Source organism: Mirounga angustirostris, unplaced genomic scaffold (assembly GCF_029215605.1).
Source record: "Mirounga angustirostris isolate CCGP_5_RB_7025 unplaced genomic scaffold, mMirAng1.0.hap1 SCAF_4, whole genome shotgun sequence".
NCBI lineage: Eukaryota > Metazoa > Chordata > Mammalia > Carnivora > Phocidae > Mirounga > Mirounga angustirostris.
In genome coordinates, this window is record NW_026991712.1 from 185545824 (window position 1) to 185568276 (window position 22453).

A 22453-nucleotide genomic window follows, 5' to 3' on the forward strand; every position below is an offset into this window, starting at 1 on the left:
GATAACAATTTTTTTAACTCCTCAAAGACAGAGCACTATAAAATATCAACAAAATCAGCCCAATAAACTAGGCATTCTATTTGATGTTATGTACAAATAACAAGCATTTCCGTATATAAAATCCTGTTTTGGCCCCAGCAGGTAGCAGAGCAGACATGATGCCTATTCTAGAAAAGGAGACACCCCAGCATGGTTACAGACACTTGCCAAGGCCCGTGGCTAGAAAGGAGCAGAGCAAGAACCAGGAGCAGGTCTCCGCACACACTCCTATGCTGTCTCCACGAGAACAAAGGCTCTCTCCCTAAAGATGAAATAATGCTTCTCCATGAGGAAACAGTGCAGAAGTTTGGGCAGAGGAAGTACACAAGGCACTCTGACAGAAAAGCTAAAGCAAATGTAGACACTGAGGGATGTCCAAGAATGTCGAGTACCTAAGCGGGGGGTTCAGCGTCCCAAAGGAAAGGCGAACGAGGGAAGGCACCGCGGCACCACACGTGCCTCGCTGGTGATCTGGTGGAAAGATTGTCCATGCGCCTCACATATTTTTCGGTCCACGAACTACAGACCACCCATCACCTATCACCACTTGCTACTGCCCCCAAACCAAAACTTCACCAAAACTAAAGGGGAGAATGGCACTGCTTCTCATAACAGAGCAATGAGGCATAAACCAAGAAAATGGCAGCCGCCGCACTCCCCGGAATGGAACCTGGCTATGTGGGAACCTCACCTAATCCGCACACAGCCAGAGCTAGGAAGGAAGCCAAGACGCACTCTGAGGCCAAAAGAGATTTTTACAAAATCCACGCACAAAAGCTCCCACACCTCACTGTGAGAAGGGCTCTCTGATCCGTATTCCTAGCTTGATTACTATTAAACTACTCACAGTTCTAATAAGCTTAATTATCAGGTTGCCAAGCCCAGAGAAGATCAGAAACAACAAATGAGAAGGGGAAAGGATAGCTAGAAACTGACAGATCCAGTAGAAGCAAAAGAGTGACAAGGGAGAGCAAGGACAGATTTTTCACAAACAATAAAAACTGGATACAAGGGCTTGAAAGGTACAGCAGTTTGGGGTCATTTATGACAAAAGCAAACACTACTCAAAAGGCCCTAAAAATAGCACAGTATTAAATAAAGCCCAGTTCAATAACTTAGGTACAACATAACGAACCCATGTTAACAAGTAAAATGTACATTAAAGTCCACATATCCTACTGAACCTGGGGTTGGGGGGAGAAAGCACAGTTTAACACCTTTGTCTGCATACCACTTTACATTCAATAAAATACTTCCATATGAAACCTCATTTGGTCCTCACAACATGCTAAGGCAAGCAAGGCAGATACCTCCACTGACCAAAAACTGACTGGTAAATTATTCAATTTTAGCAAGGCAGAAGGGTTTATCGATGGCACTTTAATAATACAGTCTGTTAATCTGTTTAACAGGAAAGAGCACCTCAAGAGGCACCTACCCACCTTGTTAAGGATGAAGAGAGAGGACAGGGAAGGTCTCCTGAGAAATGTCACCAACAACTGTACCTTAACTGAACACTCACCTGGACCTTCACCTCCAAAACGTCCCTCTCTAAAACTTCCCATCCTGGGGTGCCTGGGTGGCTCAGTTGGTTGGGTGACTGCCTTCGGCTCGGGTCATGATCCTGGAGTCCCGGGATCGAGTCCCATGTCGGGCTCCCTGCTCAGCGGGGAGTCTGCTTCTCCCTCTGACCCTCCCCCCTCTCGTGCTCTCTCTCTCATTCTCTCGCTCTCAAATAAATAAATGAAATCTTTAAAAAAATAAAAAATAAAAAAATAAAACTTCCCATCCTGCCATCTGCAACTTACAGGGCCTCTTTCTGAAGAACAGTCCTATGCCTTCTAGTGCCATCTTCCCTCCTGTGGTGGACAAACTCTATGATGAGCCCTCCATGACCCCATCTCTTGATGTTAACATTTAACACTCACCTTTGTGTAACCCCTACCTTTGAGTGTGCAGTTGACCTAGTGACTTGCTCCCGCCCCACAGGTCATGGCACAGGTGACAAGATATCACCTCCGTGATCAGGTGATGCAGACCGTGCCTTCTGTCTTGCTAGCAGACTCTCTCCCTTGCTGGCTCTGAGAAGCAAGCTGCCATTGCTGGAGAGGGCCGTGTGGCCGGGAACGGAGGCCCTCAGTCTAACTGCCCACAGAGAAGTGAATCCTTCAAGCTGTGTGAACTTGGAATTCCGAGCGTCCTTCCCCATTTGAGCCTTCAAATGAGACCACAGCTCTGGCCAAACATCTTGGCTGCAGGCTTGTAAGGCCCTGAAGCAGCAGACATAGCAGAGCCCTAACTGAACTTCTGACCCACTGGATCAGAAATAAGGGTGTCCTGTTCTACACCACTAAGTACGTGCCAACTGCTATAGCAGCAACAGATAACGTGTACATCCATGGTCCACCAGCTCCCAGGGACCTCTCTTCTCAGCTTAGACATCATCTCTCATGTCACTCATGTCATCTCTCATGTTCACCAGCACTCCACATTTACCACCAAAACCCTTGAAGGGATTATCTGCCCCCCCACCACCTCTTTCTCATTCTTTCAACTCACTACCCAACTGACAAAATCTATACCTTTTTCTTGGTCTTCTTTCTGCCCAAACTCTCTACAGCATCACAACCAATAACCTCCTTCCAACCCTCTGCATTTATACTCTTCTTATTCTGTTACCTCTGACCATTCGTTCTCAGTGCCCACTGGTCCCCACTGGTCCTCTCCCCTCTGGTGACACATTTCTGTTCCTACATCCCTTCTTCTCCATGACAATTTCACTCACTACTGTGTCTTCCAATTCTTTTGAACCGATTCATTCATTCTTTCAACCAAATGGCACTGCCCTGGGCAGAGAGATATAACAATAAGCAAGACAAACTAGGTCTCTACTTTCATAAAGCTTATATGCTCTACCAGAGGCTGGGCCAGCTTAACTCTACTTGCCACTCCAGGTCTACTCACCTGCCCTGTGCCAAGGAGGCTGCTCAATCACCAGGGCCCCCTTGCCTTCTGAGAGTTCAATGAAGACGAGAAAAAACACAGTGACAGGAATGACTCCCTAATCTCTGACTCACATTTCAAATGTCACATTGTATAGGTACTGCATCTAAAAGATTACTGAGGGGCGCCTGGGTGGCTCAGTCGTTAAGCGTCTGCCTTCGGCTCACGTCATGGTCCCAGGGTCCTGGAATCAAGCCCCGCGTCGGGCTCCCTGCTCAGCGGGAAGCCTGCTTCTCCTCTCCCACTCGCCCTGCTTGTGTTCCCTCTCTCGCTGTGTCTCTCTCTGTCAAATAAATAAAATCTTTAAAATAAAATAAAATAAAATAAAAGATTACTGATACATTTGTCTCCAGTCTCCCAAAACACATCCTCCTGGACTGCCTATCTTGGTTAGTGACCTTCCCTAACCTCAGCTGTGGAGGCTCAAAAGCTAGGAGTCACTTTCAACTATTCTCATCTTTCAAGGCCCACAGGACTGTGTCTCTCACACACACAGACAACTCAGTCACACTCGCTCCTTTCTGCAACCCACTGCTACATACACTCTTGCCAGAAGCTACTTTCTCCCAACACCAGCCCTTCCTCTTCATTCATTCACGTTCAACCAACAGACACTTACTAAGCCCATCCTAGGTGCCAGGTACTCAAGTCTCTGACTAAAGATGTACACCTAATGGAGGGAGAAAGAGAAATAAACAAGCAACTCCAATACAAACTCAAATGTGCTTAAACGTGGAAAACCACAGATGCTGTGGATGCACAAAGGAAGGGCACACAATCCAATCTGAAAAGAGAGGGACGGTCAATGGGGCTTCCTGGACAAGTCTCGCTGAAGCTGAAACCCAGAGGATGAGGAAAGTCGGCAGAAAAGAGAGCACATGTTTGAATATGTGTGTGTGTGTTCTGGAGGAAGGTGCACCTTCTAAGTCAAGGCAGTGGCAAAGTACAAGGGCCAAAACCAAGAGAAAACATGGTGCCCCCACCATTCAGAATCTACAAAAATGTCACATGGCTGGAGAGTGGAGAGGCAGCTGGAGAGGTAAGCAGGAGGCCCTTCTTAGCACCTTAAAGGAGAACTGACTTTATCCAGTCAATCCCACTCTTCTGCCAAAGGAGAAAAAAAAAAAACTCTAAAAGCCCCTCCCAGAGCAGACAAAATAAAATCCAGACTCCTCTTTTCTGACTTTCCAAGCCCCTACAACCTGACCCCTACCTACTTTTCCAGGCTCATCTACCCACACGCACCCAGAATTCCAGCCACCCCCTGTACTCTCTTGGCTCTATGCCTTTGTTCCATTCCCTCTGCTTGGAATTTCTCCTCCAACTACCATGTTTGCCTGTCAGTGATGCCAGGTCAAATTCTACCTCCTTCCAGAAGTCTTCCCAGTTTCCCCCCAGTGCCTGATGTATTCTTTATGACCTGCCTTGAATCAGTCACATCCATCAGACCGGAGGCTTCTGGAGTATGTATGAACTGAAGTGAATCCCAATTCCAAAGACTAGGAAAAATGTTCATTTTTCCAGTACTGCATTCCTAAGTAACCAACCATGGAAAATGACAAAAAAAAATTATTATTTTTGGATTCTATAAATACAATCAATCAAAAGCCTAAATTTAAGTTTTCATGTAAGTATCTCTAAATAAAAAGTTATACACTGCCTCATAAGATTAAAAAACATTACATAAATAAGCTCAGAAAGGTTAAGTTACGTGTGCAAAGTCACAGGGCACTTAAGGGGCAGAGTCAAGTTTTCACATACTCTTTCTCAAAAAGCTATAAAAAAACAGAATATAACCAGAGCATCCCCACACATCTCACTAACCAGCTTGCCGATTACCAGAAACTTATTTTCCTCATTCTTCCCTCAGTTAATTCCCATTCAGAGCTCAGCTCCAGAAGCCTCCCCCAGTCCCGAGGGTCAGCCAAATCCCTTTAGGACACACTCGCCTTCAGAGCCCAGAGCTCTTCACGGCATTCAGCACCTTCACTGTCAGTTCCCAATCAGGTCCATGAGGACAGCGGCTGTGTCTGTCCTCTGCGCCTGGCACTTTATTATTACTTGTCGAGTAAATGAACGGACTTAGGAGTATTAACAATAACAGACAGTCACATGGCCCCCACAGGACTGCGAGACCCTAAACTATCTTCTGACACACCTGACAACAATGACAATTACATAAATTTTAATGTCACAATCTTATTGTAACATGTTCTAACTCTTGGGTAACTAAATATTCATATGTGGAATCTGTTAATTCTCTATTAATCATAATGAGTGTTAACCAGAATACCACATTTTTTTTCCGAAACATGCAAGGTATCAGCAAACTTTCACACCAAAAGAACACATACACAAGCCAAACTATAGGCTATACGAATAGCTAATTGCTCTCCTGGAACCTGAAAAGTCCAATTCCAGCCTAACAGTGAATTACAGTGTTTCCACCAAGGCAGCGTACCATATTAATAAATTAAAACAATATTCTTTTTAAGGTAAGATGCTTGGCTGCTTGAGTTACCAGTAGTTCCCAAAGCAAACAGCAGATCCGGAATCATAAAAAGGATTTGAACTCCCCAGGTTGATCCACAGATTTAACATAATCCCTGTTGATATCAAAACTGCCTTTTTTGTAGAAACTGACAAGCCAATCCTAATATTCATATGGAAACTCAAGAGACCCAGAATAGCCAAAACAATCTTGAAGGAGAGAACAGGGTTGGTGGACAGACACTCCCCAATTTCAAAATATAACTACAAACTTAACTGTAACTTAACCAGTAATCGAGATAGTGGCCTAAGGATGGACATACATATCAATGGATCAGAATCGAGACTCCCAAATTAAATCCACACACTTATAGCAAATTAATTTTTGACAAGAATGCCAAGAAACTTCAGTGGGGAAAGTATGGTCTTTTCAACAAATGGGGCTGGGACAACTGGAATGCACATGCAAAAGAATGAAGTTGGAAGCCTACCTAACCTCATAAAATTACAAAAATTAACTCAAAATGAATTAGAGACCTGAATGTAAGAGGTGAAACTATAAACCTCTTACAAGAAAACACAGGTATAAATCTTCATGACCTTGGGGCAGGCAATAGTCTCTTACTTAGGACATCAAAAGCCCAAGCAACAAAAGAAAAACCGCGTCAATTCAACTTGAGACTTAAAACTTTTGTGCTTCAAAGGACACTATCACAAAAGTGAAAGAACAATCCACAGAACAGGAGAAAATATCAGCACGTCGCGTATCTGGTAAGGGACTGATATCCAGAATATACAAAGAACAGCTACAACCCAACAGCCAAACAACAAACAACTGAATTCATAAATGGACAGAGGACTTGAACAGACATGTCTCCAAAGCAGACATACGATGGCCGATGAACACACAAAAAGATGCTTAAACCATAAGTCATTAGGGAAATGCAAATCAAAACCACGGTAAGATAAAACTTCACATATACAAGAATGGCTATAATCAAAAAGATTATAGTATACAAGTGTTAGTGATGTGAAGAAACTGGAACCTTCAAACACTGCTGGCGGGAATGAAATATGGTACAGCCACTTTGGAAAATAGTCCGGCAGTTCCTGAAAAAGTTAAACACAGAGTTACCGCATGACCCAGCAATTCCACTCCTGGGTATATGCCCATGGAAACTGAAAACCTATGTCCACACAAAAACCTGTACGCAAATGTTCATAGTGGAATTATTCACACACCCACCAACTGACGAATAAACAAAATGTAGTGTATCTACACAGTGCCACAGTATTCCCCCCATTAGAGAAATGAAGTTCTCATACACGCTACAACACAGACTTGAAACCCCTAGGCTCTGGGAAAAAAGCCAGTCATTAAAGGCCATGCATTGCAGGATTCCATTTATATGAAATGCCCAAAAAAGGCACATCCATAAAGGCAGAGAGTAGATTAATGATGGCCTAGAACTGGGAGGAGGGAGGAACAGAGAGTGGCTACTAACGGGTAGAGGTTTCTTTGTAGAGTGGTGAAGACATTCTAGAATTAGAGAGTGGTGATGGTTGCACAACTGCGTCAATATAATGAAAACCACTTAATTGTATATTTTAAAGGGTGAATTTTGAATTTTATCATATATGAATTACATCACAATAAAGTTGTTATCTAGAAAGGAATCAAATCCCTTTAACTACTAAAAACTACCTTGATGGTTATGTTTCTTTAAAACATTATATACTTCTGGGTGCCTGGGTGGCTCAGTCGGTTAAGAGTCGGACTCTTGATCTCAGCTCAGGTCTTGATCTCAGGGTCATGAGACTGAGCCTTGCGTTGGGCTCCACGCAGGCCATGGAGCCTACTAAATCAATCAATCAATCAATCATTATATACGCTACTCTCTTGTTAAGCAGAACATACCAAGTATTACTTTTCTCAATGTACTCAAGGGTCATTGCTATGAACCGTCAATCACTAAGCAGCTGCATCTGCAGAGCACTCAATGGCGTGCAGACTATTGGCCCTTTACAGCCTTCCACCTGCCACCATGAGAAATCAAGAAAAACCAGCTGTGAGAGGCCCAACAGATATACCAAGGAAAAGCCAAACAAGTGTGCATCCAGGTGGCCACACACACTTAAACAGAGGCTGTTTTCTGTTTTCTTCCCCCACACCACCCCTTCTGCAGGTAGCGTCTCCCTTTCTTACTAAGGATGCATGTTTCCAACCTGTCGAGTCTAGTGGTCCACAGCAAAGAGAACAGTGAGGAAGCCGACCCAGGTATCTGACCTGGGGAAAACCTCAGATGACACTGACATCCCCAAACTGCCTTATTCTACCTGAGAACCACATGGGGCAAAGACTGCACAGACCATCTCGTTCCAGTGCATCCTGCCTGCTTCACCAATGTTCAAAGCACAAGCCCTAGGACAGTTTCCACACTCGTGGCTGACTTATTCCCACACACCTAGGCTGGCTGGCTGAGGATGCTTGGCCTCCTACCTGTAGCTACAGTAAACATTTTCTCTTCAAAAAGTTTACTCCCAATAACAACCGAACATAAGAAGTCCATTTTGGAGTCAATATCCTTTCTTTTTACCCTAACGGAGACACAGTTTGAGATGCCAGGATCCCATGCTACAGAACCCTTCGCACACAATTCCCTCTGCCCCCTCTAAGCGGTCAGCAGGGCCATGGACCCTAACCAACCCTCCTTCACAGTTGACTAGACCAGGACGAACACCTGGCTTATGGAAACAAAGCAACTGGCTGAGAGGAGTCAGTCCAATTCTCCATCTTGAGTATTCTAAATACAAACCTTCGGGACTGGAGCCCGATGATGGCAAGCACTGGGGCCAGAGTGAAGCCATGCAGGAGCCATGCCTGGGGCCGTGACAGGCTATGGTAGACAAGGAGGCTACCTGGAAGCAGAGAAATCTCATCTGCAAGGAGAAACACAGCGAACAGCAGAGCTGGGAGCTGTGGCATCCCAGAAGAGACCCCAGCTCAGCCCAAGGGGTCTCCAGAGGAAAAGCCTACTACGTCAGAGTCTCCAGGCACAGTTCCCAAACTGTCTAGCTGCACGTCAGCTTCTGTCCTGGGAGGCTGAGAGTGCTTCCAGCTCTTCTTATACAAAACCACCTTCACTGAATCTGACTTGAATGGCCTGTGTTCCTTGCCATCAAAACTGCTCTAAAGTAGGGCCTGTTACCCTCCGTGACATCAAGTGTCCTAGCATCCACTTTCTTGTAGAAATGAACCTCAGGGCCTGATTGCCATCATTATTTTGTGTGTATGCGTGTGTCAGAGAGAGAGATTTTGACACACTATTTAAGGCACAATGTCTCACCTTGGGATAATGAAAATACTGTCAAATATTTACTGTTAGGAACTCATAGCTACTTTTCTCATTAGGTTTTGAACCCATCTGGAGCGTGTGTGTGTGTGTGTGTGTGTGTGTATGGTAAAATATACATAAAGTTTACCAATGAACCCTCTTTGAGTATACCATTTAGTGCATTAAGTACATTCACATTGCTGCACACTGTCGCCACTCACCATTGTTTACTTTTTTTTTTTTTAAGATTTTTTATTTATTTGCGAGAGAGAATGAGAGACAGAGAGCACGAGAGGGAGGAGGGTCAGAGGGAGAAGCAGACTCCCTGCTGAGCAGAGAGCCCAATGCGGGACTCGATCCCGGGACTCCAGGATCATGACCTGAGCCGAAGGCAGTCGCTTAACCAACTGAGCCTCCCAGGCGCCCTAAAAGGCTCTTTTTTTTTTTTAAGATTTTATTTATTTATTTGACAGAGAGACAGCGAGAGCAGGAACACAAGCAGGGGGGAATGGAAGAGGGAGAAGCAGGCTTCCCGCCGAGCAGGGAGCCCGATGCGGGGCTCGATCCCAGGACTCTGGGATCATGACCTGAGCCGAAGGCAGATGCTTAACAACTGAGCCACCCAGCCGCCCCTACCATTGTTTACTTTTAAAAGCATTCTAAAAATCATGACTTTTCCATTCTTACTAAACCAGTGATTTCCGTTTATGCTCCTTCACCAGACGATAAGGGCAAAGAACCTCAGGGAGGTGGTGCTGAGGTAGGCTGGAGAAGCGGGTAGCCGAGAACATCACAACCGCTCAGAGCAGCACCAGAGCGGCTAAACCCAGACAGGGCCACAGAGGCTCGAGACTAAAAATCCCTGGAGAGGACAGATAACAGCTGTCAAGGATACTCAGCCAGTTAGAACAGTTGCCACCATCACCAGATTTGCATCAGAAGACACCCAGACAGGCAGCAATGGGTCACATGTAGAATAATCAGATTCCGTGGAGAAAGACTGATATTCCCTGCCTCCCAGGATGCCTGGAATAAATCTCTGGGCCTTGAATTTGGCCAAGTAATCTATGATCAATTTCTGGAGGACACCTAGGACGATAAACAAGTACTTCAAAAATGTTGAGTGCCCACTCACCACCCTCTGCTTGTTATAGCTTTCTTTTTAAGCACAATGGCCTCTATCGATAAAATTAAATAGGGAAGAAACTTCCATCAGAAGCTCTGTCAAGGCAAATGATCCAACCAGTACATTTCCTACCGCAGAGACAGGAAGGATAGGGCAGAGAATGTTGACAAGAACACCAGGAATTTTAACTTGCCTCTCAGTACCCTTAAATATGAAAAAAACTTCTGAAACCCAAATTATGTTCAAGGCCTCTCCAAATGCTAGGCCTTTAGCATATGGAAGGGTATGCCCAAGAGAAAATCCTATGTGATCGATTTTAGTGGACTCACCAAAACTCCCCAATCCACGAGTTTCTTTTTGTTTTTTTTTTTTTAGATTTTATTTATTTATTTGTTTGAGAGAAAGAGAGAGAGCATGAGCAGTGGGAAGAAGCAGAGGGAGAGGGACAAGTAGACTCTGCACTGAGCACAGAGCCTGACGCGGGGCTGAATCTCATGACCCCGAGGATCATGACCTGAGCCAAAATCAAGAGTTGGATGCTCAACTGACTGGGCCACCCAGGCGCCCCTCCCTGAGTTTCTTAATAGAAAGAGTCATGTTTACTGAATTACTGGCAATCTATACATTTCATAAAAGTTTTATCAACCAACTCCAGAAAATACAACTAAATGAATATAAATAAGTCTACCTTAAACATAAAAAGTCTAAGGTTAGCAGACACCTCTTCATCTGTAATCATATGATATGTAAGTCTATTTCTCCAAAATTGTGAACTCTCATCCACATTAGAATAAAGAGCTAAATGTGTCCTACAGAACAACCAAGCAGAATGAACATTTTTGTGCTGTGCATCCTTAACAATAACTTTTTACATTTTTTAAAGTAAACATTCATTGACAGGTGTTAGACCTAAAAAATCAAGCCCTCTGTGTACCAGGAAGAAGGCCCTTCAGTGACTACAGCTCAAATTCCTCCTACATAGCTTGAGCCAACAACATTCATTCCCGACCTGGAGCAAGTACCTCAAAAAGAAGAGACACAGTTACATAGAACAGAACAGCTGCACAACAGCAAAGCAGCCATAAAGCAAATTCCATACATCCAACTTCACTGTCTACCATCCTAAGTTAGGACGGGAAGGAACTTTAGAGGTCATCACTAGGACAACACTTTACCCAACACGTGAATCATCTCAAAATTACTACCAACTAACTCAGTATCCAAGACTTCAAGTCTAGGGAAAGCAGGATGAGAAGCTGTGCCAGAGCCAAGAGTGATGAAGTAGAATCTGGTAAGAAGAGAAGGGAAGAGGCTTCTAGCACGTGGCCTACATAAAGGGCAGCAAGAACAGCAGAAAATACACCTCTAGCTGGGGTCCTTGGTCCTACTTGCCAGGTTCCTGGCAATGAAAAAGAAGAGCAAGAGCTGGGGGCCACGGTGGGCTTGTGCTAAAAGCCACGTGGGATACCTGACTAGAGAACTCACCTAGCAGTATTTGGTTCAGGGCATGACCTGTGGTAATGCTGACAGCACAGCAAGTCTTCCCCATGTTCTGAAGTCTGATATCAAAACCATAACTTTTATGCAGTAGAACATAGTGTTGAAAATTAGGGAATGTTTGCAGATATTCCTTTCTTCAATAGTATTTATAATTAGATTCCTTCATAGAAATTATATGTAAATAATTTTAAAATGTCTTCATTCTTAGGGAAAATTATAAACATTAAGTCATCTTCAAATGCTTATTCACATCTACTTGCTCTTACTTCTTTTCTTAGAGCACCTAAGGACAAAGGACAAAGCTCAATGAGAGACCATGCACCTCTATTCCCCATCAGCCAACTCAGTGCAACCTAAAGGAACACAAAGCCATCCAGGATGGGCGGAGACGGTATCTCTGAGTTGCCATGAGGTTTTAAAAGTCATCTCAGGAGCAACACTAGGTATCAATCAAAATGGCTGCAGTTCGAATCATCTACTCCAACCATAAATTGTAACTGAGCTAAAGTGATTTCTAAATATAACACACTTTATTTCCAAATGTTTCTTGGCAATTAAATATCTAGAAAGTCAACAAACCCCCGAGAAAGCAGAGAAAATGAACTTTGTGAAAGCTCACCATTCATCAACTACAGGAGGCTTGAAAGATGCCACACGCCGGAGGCTCAGCCTCAAACTCGGCCCTGCAGAGGAAAACTCCAAATAAGATTTCTTCAAGAACTGCTCTCATGCAGTACTAAATTACAAGCAGTGACCTCCCTGCAGTGACCTCCCTGCAGGAGAAATGGGAGTCCACAGCCAGAGGGAGAACCCTGGGGTGTGCTGCGCCACCCGGGGGGGAGAGGAGACCTGCTCAGACACCCCAGCTAGCACACTAGTTACAGAAGAACAACTACAGACTGCTGAAAATCTAAGTCTCAAGCAACAGAGGTACTGAAAATATTTCAAGAACAACAAAATGCTTCCCCCTCCAAAAAAAAACTCCAAATGCATTCCAAGAGCAATTTGAGTAGAACATAATTTAATGTCCAGGCCTCACCTCTCTGAATGAAATAAAGCAGATCCTCCAATTTAGTCAAATTACAACCAAAATGCTACTTTATAACAAAGAAACTGCAGCAGAGAGCTCTGAACTTCATGGGAGAACAAAAATGTAGTGTCAATATGCTCACAACACGGCCAATCCACAAAATCATGAGGTAATTAAACTGACTGTTTTTAGGTTTCAATCTGTTTCGCCAGAAACCCTGTCCAAACTACACTGATGCAAATCAGCATGAGCAACTATAGCTCTATCAAAACAACCCCGGTATCTTATCTTTTGTTTTACCTTTTATCGCTGATTTATGGGCTAATAGTAAACTGATTTGTGCATGTGCCAGAAGTCAGTTCAGGAATACAAAATAAGAAAAGAGAGTTAGAAGAGCAAATTCATGAATGAAAATGCTGACGTCATAGTTCAGCTCCCAGCAGAGCTCAGGGGAGTCTGTGAAGAAACAGTGTACCTTTTGGGATGTTAAATCACCAGTCATTTAGGAAAGGAGATAAAATAGAAAAAGCCCTTGCTCAGGACAGGGAGGGTGAAAAACAAGAGAGAGAAAGAGAAAAAGCTGTATTAACCTTTTCCCTAGACCAAAAATCAAAAATGCACGATGTGTATGCCACAAACAAGCATAACCTCTAAACCTTGGAACTGCTTCGTGATCTTCTTAAAAGTAGTATTTTGTAAAAATATGGTTAGCATGTCTCTAAATAAGTAGAATACAGTCCCATCCCCACCTTAAATCTTCCTCCATCACATTCAGAAAAAGAGCACATGATAATAGTTTTAGTTCTTCACTCAAAATTACCTGGCAATGCCACACCACACCTAATTTTAAGCAATTCTGAATATAATGGGGTGGGACTCAATGACCTCAGGCAAGCTACTCGAATTTTTATGGGCAGGGAAAAAAAAAAACGTTTTTATCTAATGATGTAATATAAACTAATAAAAAAAGAGATTATAAAAATTTGATTTACTTAGAACTATTAAAAGCGGCTAGTGGTGTGGATTGTTCACATTTTTCATCTCTTGGCAGGGCTGAAAATACAACCAGTAATACAAACTTCTGTAAAGTTTAGACATGATTTCCTAATATCCTTTTACTAAGGACACTTAAGTCACTGATTCCTAGATGCCTAACACTTCCCAGGAATCTTAGAAAATAAGCAACCCCCAGATCCTTGGTAACCTCTCCAAAGCACAACACTACAAGGACATCCTCTCTTCCTTACCATTCATATGGCTTAAAATAGCCATTCACCCAAAATGGGATTTTTTACTTTAAATTTAAGCAATAAACAATTTTGCCAATAAACATCTTAAAAAGAAGATCTTATTAAGTTAAAATGCAAACATACCGGTTTTATCTGTAAATCTAAAATGTTAAAAGAGATCATCTCACATTTCCACCACAAATATCTTTGATAGAACATCACTACCCCCTTGTGGATTTGCAATAAAAAATCCTTATCTTTTATATTCACTTTTTAAATATTTCATTCTGAACTTCCATTAAAGTTTACATTTTCTTCACTAAGAAGGGTTATTTTATTCCAATTACTTTTTTAAAAAGAGAAAAAACACCTAACATTTTAAAATAATCAATCCCATCAGCTTCTTTATCTTCTAAGCATCTCCACGTTAGGGAATGTTCTTCAGACAATAGCTGTGTGTGCCAATTTCAACATGCTACCCACGCCAATATTCCATTTTTCCTTAGAATGACCGAATGTACACTTCCAATCATCACTTTAGATTATCGTCAATGATAAATGGGTAATTTCTTGACTAGTGCATCGTTTTTCTATTTGGTAATTTCACACTTTATACCAATTTCTTTTTATCGCTTCCAAGTGGTTTGATATCCAAGTACCCCAGAAAACCAATGGGGCACGTACATCCTCAGAAATAACTTTTCAGACAAGGATTAAAACACAAATCTAAGTTTCAAAAAGATTAATTCTTGATTGTATTACTGTACTTTTAGAAATGGCACTCTAAATCAACCCCAATGAAGGAAAAAGGAAAAAAAAAAGGTAACACCTGTTTTTCAAAACTAGAAAGAAGGGCCTTGTGTTTCTCTGTGTTTCTAGTTGCAGAAGTACCTCCAGTTGTATCTGCGGATCATTCTAATAAAACACACAGATACATCTTGTTAAACGCATACTGTAAAAAAGATTAAATAAACTTAAACATCTGGTTTATCACATGTTACAGACAGACACCAGACTTCACTTAAAGTATAAATCATCTCCGCAATAATGTATCGGCTACAGACAGCAAGTCTGAGTCCTGACTAGTCCCAGTGCCATTACTGGGAGTTAGCTCCCCATTTGCTCACAGATGTGGAACACGAAAGTAGGAACACAGTAACTTACTATTATTATGAGAAGTAAACCCCAGTTTTCATTCCAATGGTAAGGTGAAGATAAGGGAGGAAAAACAATCCACTTTGCAAGTGTTAATTTTTAAGTAACTAAATACACAATCTTACCTCGTGCAACGTATAAGAAAAAACAAAAGACACAATGTGTGGTCTGCCGTTAGATGAGTGAATGCTACGTGTTCTAAAGGCCTTCACAGGGCCGCCCCACTGAACGCTGAATGCATCAGAAGTACCCGTTAAGCAACACATCCAAAGCCAGCGGCTCAACTGTACAGCAGGGGCAGTCAGAGCTGGCCTTCATGGTTCGCTTTTTGGGGATTTTGTTATGTTGTTTGGGGATCTTTTTTTTTTTTTTTTTTTTGAGAGAAGTTAGCAGGAAGATATTTCAGATGACACTAGAAGTAAAATTAGTGGTGAGAGTAATGTCACTTAATTAGTCTCCAAGCAGTAACATGTTTAAAACCATTAAGAACTCAGCTCCAAACATTTCTTTCAAGGCATGTCACTTTGTACACTTGGAACTACAGGACCACACTGCAGAGAGCAGACTGAGGAACAGCCCCAGACCAGCAAATCTCCTTGCAGTCACTTTCTGGGAAGTCTCAGGCAGGGCTATGTTACATGACTTGAAAGGCCTGGCTAAATCTGAAAAAAAATAAAATAAAATGTGACTGCACTTTTTCCAAATGAGTAAAGGACTCGTGTGTATAAGAGAACATGCAACTCTATCAAGAATGAGCAAAATACTGGGGTAAATATAGAACCATTTTAAAAATTCCTCTGGCCATTCCATCTTATGACATGTCCATCAGTCGAAAGTAAATAAACAATCCTCTAAAAAAAAAGAGAGAGAGGAAAGGGAAGTAATATGGCTGACACCTGGCTTCTCTTTGCAATGGGGTACACAATATCTCTTTTTTAGTCCAGGGTAATGAGCTAAAAAATGCTCAGGAAGCATTACCAATCTTTACACAAGGAGGCCCATGACCTTCTACAAGCAATGGTTCTCAAAGCAGAAAGATGCAATACAACCTTAGAAATACACAGCCAGCATACTGATGGGGGGGGGGGAACCTTTTACTTTGTCCCTCCATATAAAAAACCAGGGACTGCTGTCTATTGTCAATATATACAGAGAAACACTGTCCTTACCAACAGATGACAAATATCTTTGGATGGAAGACCATCACATTTGACAGAATGGCAACATATCTTAATGGCAGGACTGATGGGCACTACATCCAAGGATGGTGCAAAATACAGGGACTGGATAATGTCTGGTCAACCTCTATCCTGAACCTGATTGGACGTGCAAAACAAAACAAAACAAAACAAAAAAAGGAGGAAGAACAAGAGAGAAAGACAGATTACACACTATAACATGGAAAAGAGAATGAATGACCATGCAACCCTATTCATGTTATGTGGACAAAGAAGTAGAGCACAAGAACACTTCCTACTCTCACCCTCAAACACACCAAAGACTATAGCTAGTATGACAGTAACATCAGAAGACCACCACCTCCCGTGAATGAAGGTCCCAAATGAAGTAATATACTTGTTGGCTCTGCCCAAAGAAATTTATGATTATCAAGCCAAAGAGACAGAAAGAAGCTGGCTAAATGCAGCAAAAACAAATTTCCAAAATCCTACATGAGGAGTCCCAGATGCCAGAAGGACACAGTGTTTCATCCTGGGATGCTATCCACCTACAAATACTACTGTCACCCCTGGCCTTGCGGCTTAAACCCCATTTCATCCCTCTATCCTTAGGGAGACAGAAGTCACACTGCCTCTTACTACAGGACGAAAGGAATGGTGGGCACCCCCTTTAGTAAAGGCAGAAAGTCTACAAATACAGTAGATCTGCAAATACTTTTTTATAATAATGACAAGGGCAATAAGGAAACTTCTTCATATGGGAAAGAAAGGGAGGTAGGACTTAGGTCATCTAGAACACCAAAAACAGGAAGAGTAAGTGATTCTAGAAGATACAGAACATTTTAGAAAATGATCTGTCATAATGGAAACACACATCACCTGTCACCACAAAAAATCTTCAGTCACATATTCACATGAATAAAGGACACTGCCAAACCACATATTGTAACAACCCTAAACAAGAGTTCTTAAGCGTGAAATACTAGAAGAAATGGTTTCTACAGACATTGTGGAGGGGAAATCTGATTTAATACAGAATGAAAAGAAGTACATTTCAGGTTAATTTTTTATTACGATTGTCATCATTCTGTATACCAAAACTACACCCAAAAATAATCAGAGGCTATTTACTCCCCACCCCCCAAAAAAGACAAGACACAAATAAAAGTACTATTAAAGAAAGTATAAAGTATTAGAAATCACATAATAAACAAAAGCAGTAATAATTTATACCAGATATCTAGCCTAAGAATGGTCACCACAATTAGGCCTAAATTTAGATATAACACTTCTTGGCAGTAAAAATGTAACAGCATCTCATACAGTTCCTACTACCTGAGGATATGAAACATACCAGTTCATCGTAAGAGAAAATTATTTTTCTACCCCTCCTTCCATAAAGGATGCATTTGATTTTATGTTCTACACAATACCTAGTACGTTCTATACAATATCTGGTACGTTGCTGTTCAGATGTTAAACAAGCATTCCAACCAACCACGTATCTAAGTGACCTAAAAGTTAAGCCTAGCCATTTAAAAAGAAGATTGACCTTACTTTTTTCTACATACACCCTACACACAGTCTGAGGGAAAGCTGTTAAATGCCTCTCACACTGCCTTCCACCCTCTCCAACACCCTCAATCCTGCAGGGAGGGGGTAAGAGTTCAGTGGAATAGTACACCCTTCGAGTATATTTTTGTAAGATTACAATCTAAACAATTAAAATTCAGAAAGGAATTCCTCAAAATAATAGATAAAAAGACAAGCACAAGATACATCGGGATGTCATTCATACTAAGAGATCTCTAGCAGTCACGTAACCACCACAGAACCACGCACATAGCAGAAGCTCAGTGAATGTCTCCAGAATGAATGCGCCCAGTGATGGAATATGGATGCCAAAACAGCTTCTCTCCAAAAGGACAAATTCAAAGGTTCCACAAAGGAGGCAACAGACACAACTATGAGGAGAAAGAAAGAGAACATGAGAATCACCTCCTATTGCTTTTTCCATAAGGAAAATGGGAAGAAGTACAACTGCGCACAACAAGGTATTTCCCTGAACCTGGGGAAGTGGGAAATGCCCACAGCAATGAAGGAGTGGTTAAAAAAAAAAAGTTAAACCACAAGATGGGCTACCGCAAAAGCAGTCAGGAAAATTATAATCCCACCAGGCATACGGGCTACGTCCAGCATAAACAGAGAACTAAAATAATGCCACCTGACACTAAACAGGCTACTTTAGAGGCAAAGCCTAAACACTAAAGAAAGAGAAAAACACGGGTAAGCAGGATGTATAAATATGTCTCAAAGAACAAGCAAGAGCAATCCTACTCTTTTGGAAAGGAAAATCCAAACCAATCTGACCTTGAGTAGAGGTTGCTATGTACGCATCAACACTCGGAATCCACTGAATGATGAGATAGAGAAACCCAACATTTAAGAGCAGGGTAAGTCAAGTCTTCAAGAAGACAAGGGAAGAAATATCCCATGAGTCACCCAACCTTGTCCAAAAAGCTGGAGGTAAGGCCTGAGGGGGAGGAGAGAGTGACATTCTAACAAAAAGATGTAAGAAAGAAAAGTCCTTAAGAGAACCCATCTTGCAGGCCGAACATCCAGAGAACCGTGCACTGAAAGAGTAAGAAGGAAAAGCTAATTTCCAATAATCAATGGGGTGAGGGACACAGAAAGCACAACCACATTAAACTCGAAGAAAAGAGCCCAACTTTACACACTAACCTCAAGTGTATTCCTCTAACCCTTACCATTTTCCTTCCATTGCCCATTGTACAGAGCACCCCGATTAGCAGAGGAGACCCGGAAAGGCAGGCGGTGGTAGGCAGAAGGACAGGAAAGGATCCACCACTGGAAGTGAGATGAGAACGCTCACTCTCCTGCGAACACCCCAACATCTACAGCAGGTACTCAACTCTCCTTTTCCAAAGGTCATTAATACCACACCCTAAACCCACACAATTCCATCATGCTGGGTATAGATAGAGACAGAATAACAGCAGTATAAAAACTTAAAAAAAAAAAAAAAGGAAGTTGAGGTTAAAAGTGCTACTTTGGGGCAGTGGGTTTTATGCCCCCGGATAACTCCTTATTACCTGAAGGGCAAGGTCTCGAAGTCAAAGCCTAATGCTGACCAATTCTCCAGACCCCCCTGCCTCCCTTACTCGGTACTCCAGGTGGAGAAGAGAGACTCCTTGCTCAAAAAATGCTTAATGGTCCAAATGCTCAGAGTCTGACAAAGCTTGTTGGGGAGGACGAGGCGCCACACTAAGCCGGTTGAAAAGTAAGACTCTGCTGAGCGTCTGCAGCCAGAGGCCACTCCAAGCTCGGGGAGGGGAGGGAGTGCAGGCCCAGAGGAGGCCCCATCATGGCCCTGCCCCAGGGCGGAATCTGCAAACTGTGATACTCAGGACAAACCTGGACAACAGTCCCTCCGACCCTTTGATGAGTGTCACATCCCAAAGGTACCTTTTCCTAATGTGTACAACCTCTCTCAATGATTTAAATGGCCAAAATAAAACAGCGACATATTTATGGCTGTTCATTCCTAGTTCTGTCACAGAAACACATATCCTCCCCCCTCCTATTGATGCCCCAAATACATGAAACCTCTTTCCCATACCCAGCAGTAAAGAGATCAAGATGAGAACTTTTCACCCCACGAAGAATCAAGCAGAGAATACTGCCCCCGAATTCAGAAGGCCTAAGTTTTGGTGTGCATCGGCAAGACTCTACACTTCACCTATTCCGGGACTTGGTGAACATTCAGGATGTCATTCTGCTTATTCAGTACAGAACAAATGACAAATGAAAGAGCGCTAAGAACTGGCCATTTATCAATGAGTTTTCTAATTCTTCTAAGCCTGAAAAGTTACCAATGACAGTAACATATATCCATACGTGTACACATCAAGGTCCTCACGTACACGCAGAATGCAGAGCTAGCCACATAACCCTTCCAATTTACAGTGTATATGTGACAGATGTGACTTTGTCTTTTAATGCATACCTACATGTGTATATATACAAACAAATCCATGGCATCATGTTTTTCGCCAAAAGAGAACAAAAGCAACAAAAAAATAGAAAACATCCAAATTTCCCCTTCACCTGAAAGCTACAAGACCAAAAAAAAAAGTTCAGATCCCATGAGAGACAACACGAGGCCAAAGGAAGGTTCTAGTACAACAAGAAGCACACTAGCAACCCCTTCCCGAATGGCACGTGGGCGACATGAGTGTCTACACTCCCTTTTCTAGATGGGAAGGCATATGGCTTCTTCTTACCCAGCCAACATGAATACAATTTAAGAAAATCAGAAAAAGTCAAGGTAACAGGCTCACTAAATATGGCTGACTGGGAAACAGAAGCCATAAGGAGGATATGGGTTCTCTTAAAAAAGAAATGGGAAGTTTATTTCCAGGGAAGGTTCAAAAACTCTTGAATGTAGGATGTACAAAGTCAGGTTCTTACTGCACAGAAGACAGTGATGGGAACACCAAAAGACAAGGGCACAAGACCATGTTCCCGGTGGGGTGGTGTCAACCGGTGAATGCTGCCCCTACCTCAGAGGCAAGAGTGAAATGGAAGCACAAACAGACCCTTGTTTTCCTCAGACACAGAGGAGCAATCACCGTAGCCCCCTCTTATTCAAGTACTAGGCACAATGGAAGCCCTGCCCTACATCTGATCGGGGGCCCCCCACCCTCACCCAGACAAGAAACTCTGAGGAGAGAGAACATGTTAGGGGGAGACAGCCAAATGGGGAAAGGAGCACTGGAATGTCCAGTTTCTCCCCTAGGAAAAAGAAGGCAACTCAAAGGGTATTCAGGAAATGAGCTCACCCTAACCCAGGAAAGTGTGCAGAGAGTGTGCATAATCTGTAAGAAGTATCTGCTTTCCTATTTAGAAATGACTTCAGAGCTGCACAGGCCCCCACTACCCTCTGGGTGAAGGAAGAAGAACATGGGGAGCCCGAGTCCCCTTGTCCTGGCTAAAGGGCCAATAGATGGTGTGCAGAGGCCCCAAAAGATTCCACAGAAGATGAGAGCTTGAGACAGACCCCTCTGCCAAAGAAGGATCAGGGTCACAGAAGGTAAAGGGCAAGGGAGTATGGAGATCCTCACTTGCCACAGAAACGGAGACCCCACCCTCCTGGCTGCGAGGGGTGCAAGGGCAGGAGTAGATGGGAACGACTGCTAGGGGCGGGGATGCTGCGCAGGCCCCCTTCCCAGGACGGGAAGGGGGAGGGGTCACACGAGGCCCTTCTGCCCGGGGACGCTCAGCAGGAGGGGGTCCCCCTGGCGGGGAGAAGCGCGGGGACCCCCGCCGGCTCTGGGAGGCGCCCACGGGGCTCCAGGGTGATGCTGGACGGAGTCCGCCCGGCCCTGCCGCCCGAGAGCCACCAGCGGCGGGGCTTGAGCGCCGACCGTGCCCCCGGCGGGGACCGGCCCGGGGCAGCGGGGCGCGGGGCCGGAGGGGGCCTGACGCGGATAAACTTTCCGCCCCGCGGCCCCCACCGGGCCCGGCGCGGGGGGCGGGGGCCGCGCCGCGGGCCCGGGAGCGGCGGGGATGCCCGGTCCGGGTGGGGGAGGCGCCGGCCCTCCCTCCGCCGGCTCCTCCTCCTCGCTGGGCCCGGCCCCCGCCCGCCGGCCCCCCGCCCCTCCGGCCCCAGCCCGCCCCCGGGTGGGGGTGTGCGGCGCCGTGCTCCGCCGCCCGGCGAGTCACCTCAGGACCCGGCCGCGCTACGCCCCCCCCACCCGCCGCCCCCTCCTCGGCCCGGGGCGCCCGCCCGCCCGCCCGCCGCCGCCGCCGCGCCCCCGCGCTCCCGCCCGGCGCCGCCGATGCCCGGGATGTCCGGCGGGGCCGGGTCCCGCCGCCTGCCGCGCCGCCCCCGGCCCCTCACGCGCCGGCTCTTACCTTCCGGCTTGTTTTCGGCAGCCATTTCCCCTCCGCGCGCCACATCCTCCTCCTCCTCGCGACCGGGACCCCGAGCGCGCGCCTCGTACCGCCGCCGCCGCCGGCCCAGCCACCCCGCCGCCGCCGCGCACCCGCCCTGGCCCCGCCCCGCGGCCCACGCACTGCGCCCGTTGGGCCGCGCGGCTGCCACTCGTACTGGCCGCCACCAATCGCCCGGCACCAAGGGTCTCACTACTCTCCGGGAGGAGCGTCCTATCCGCCCGGCCCATTGGCTGGTCACCACCCAACGGAATGAAAGGATTGGTCAAGAATCAACGCCCCCTCCCCACCCACTCCCAGGAAAGCCCGCCTTCCAGACCTAAACAAAGCTTCCCAGTGGCCAGAGCCGGAAAGAACTGCCCAGTTAGGACCGAGCCGACACGGAATATTTC

The 22453-nt window shown here is 44.6% G+C and overlaps 1 protein-coding gene across 6 annotated transcripts in view; it reads right to left on the reverse strand.

Annotated features, from left to right (window-relative positions):
- LOC123860119 (calmodulin-binding transcription activator 1-like) overlaps positions 1 to 22179 on the reverse strand; it is a 745788-nt gene extending 723609 nt beyond the window's left edge. For all 6 annotated transcript variants that reach the window (XR_010411131.1, XR_010411130.1, XM_064590030.1 and 3 more), the window contains exon 1: positions 22023 to 22179. Coding sequence is in view for 4 of the 6 variants with exons in the window: in XM_064590030.1 (XP_064446100.1) it covers positions 22023 to 22067 (45 nt within the window). In the remaining 2 variants the exon portion in view is untranslated. The remainder of the gene's footprint in view (positions 1 to 22022) is intronic.
- Positions 22180 to 22453: the final 274 nt, after the last annotated feature.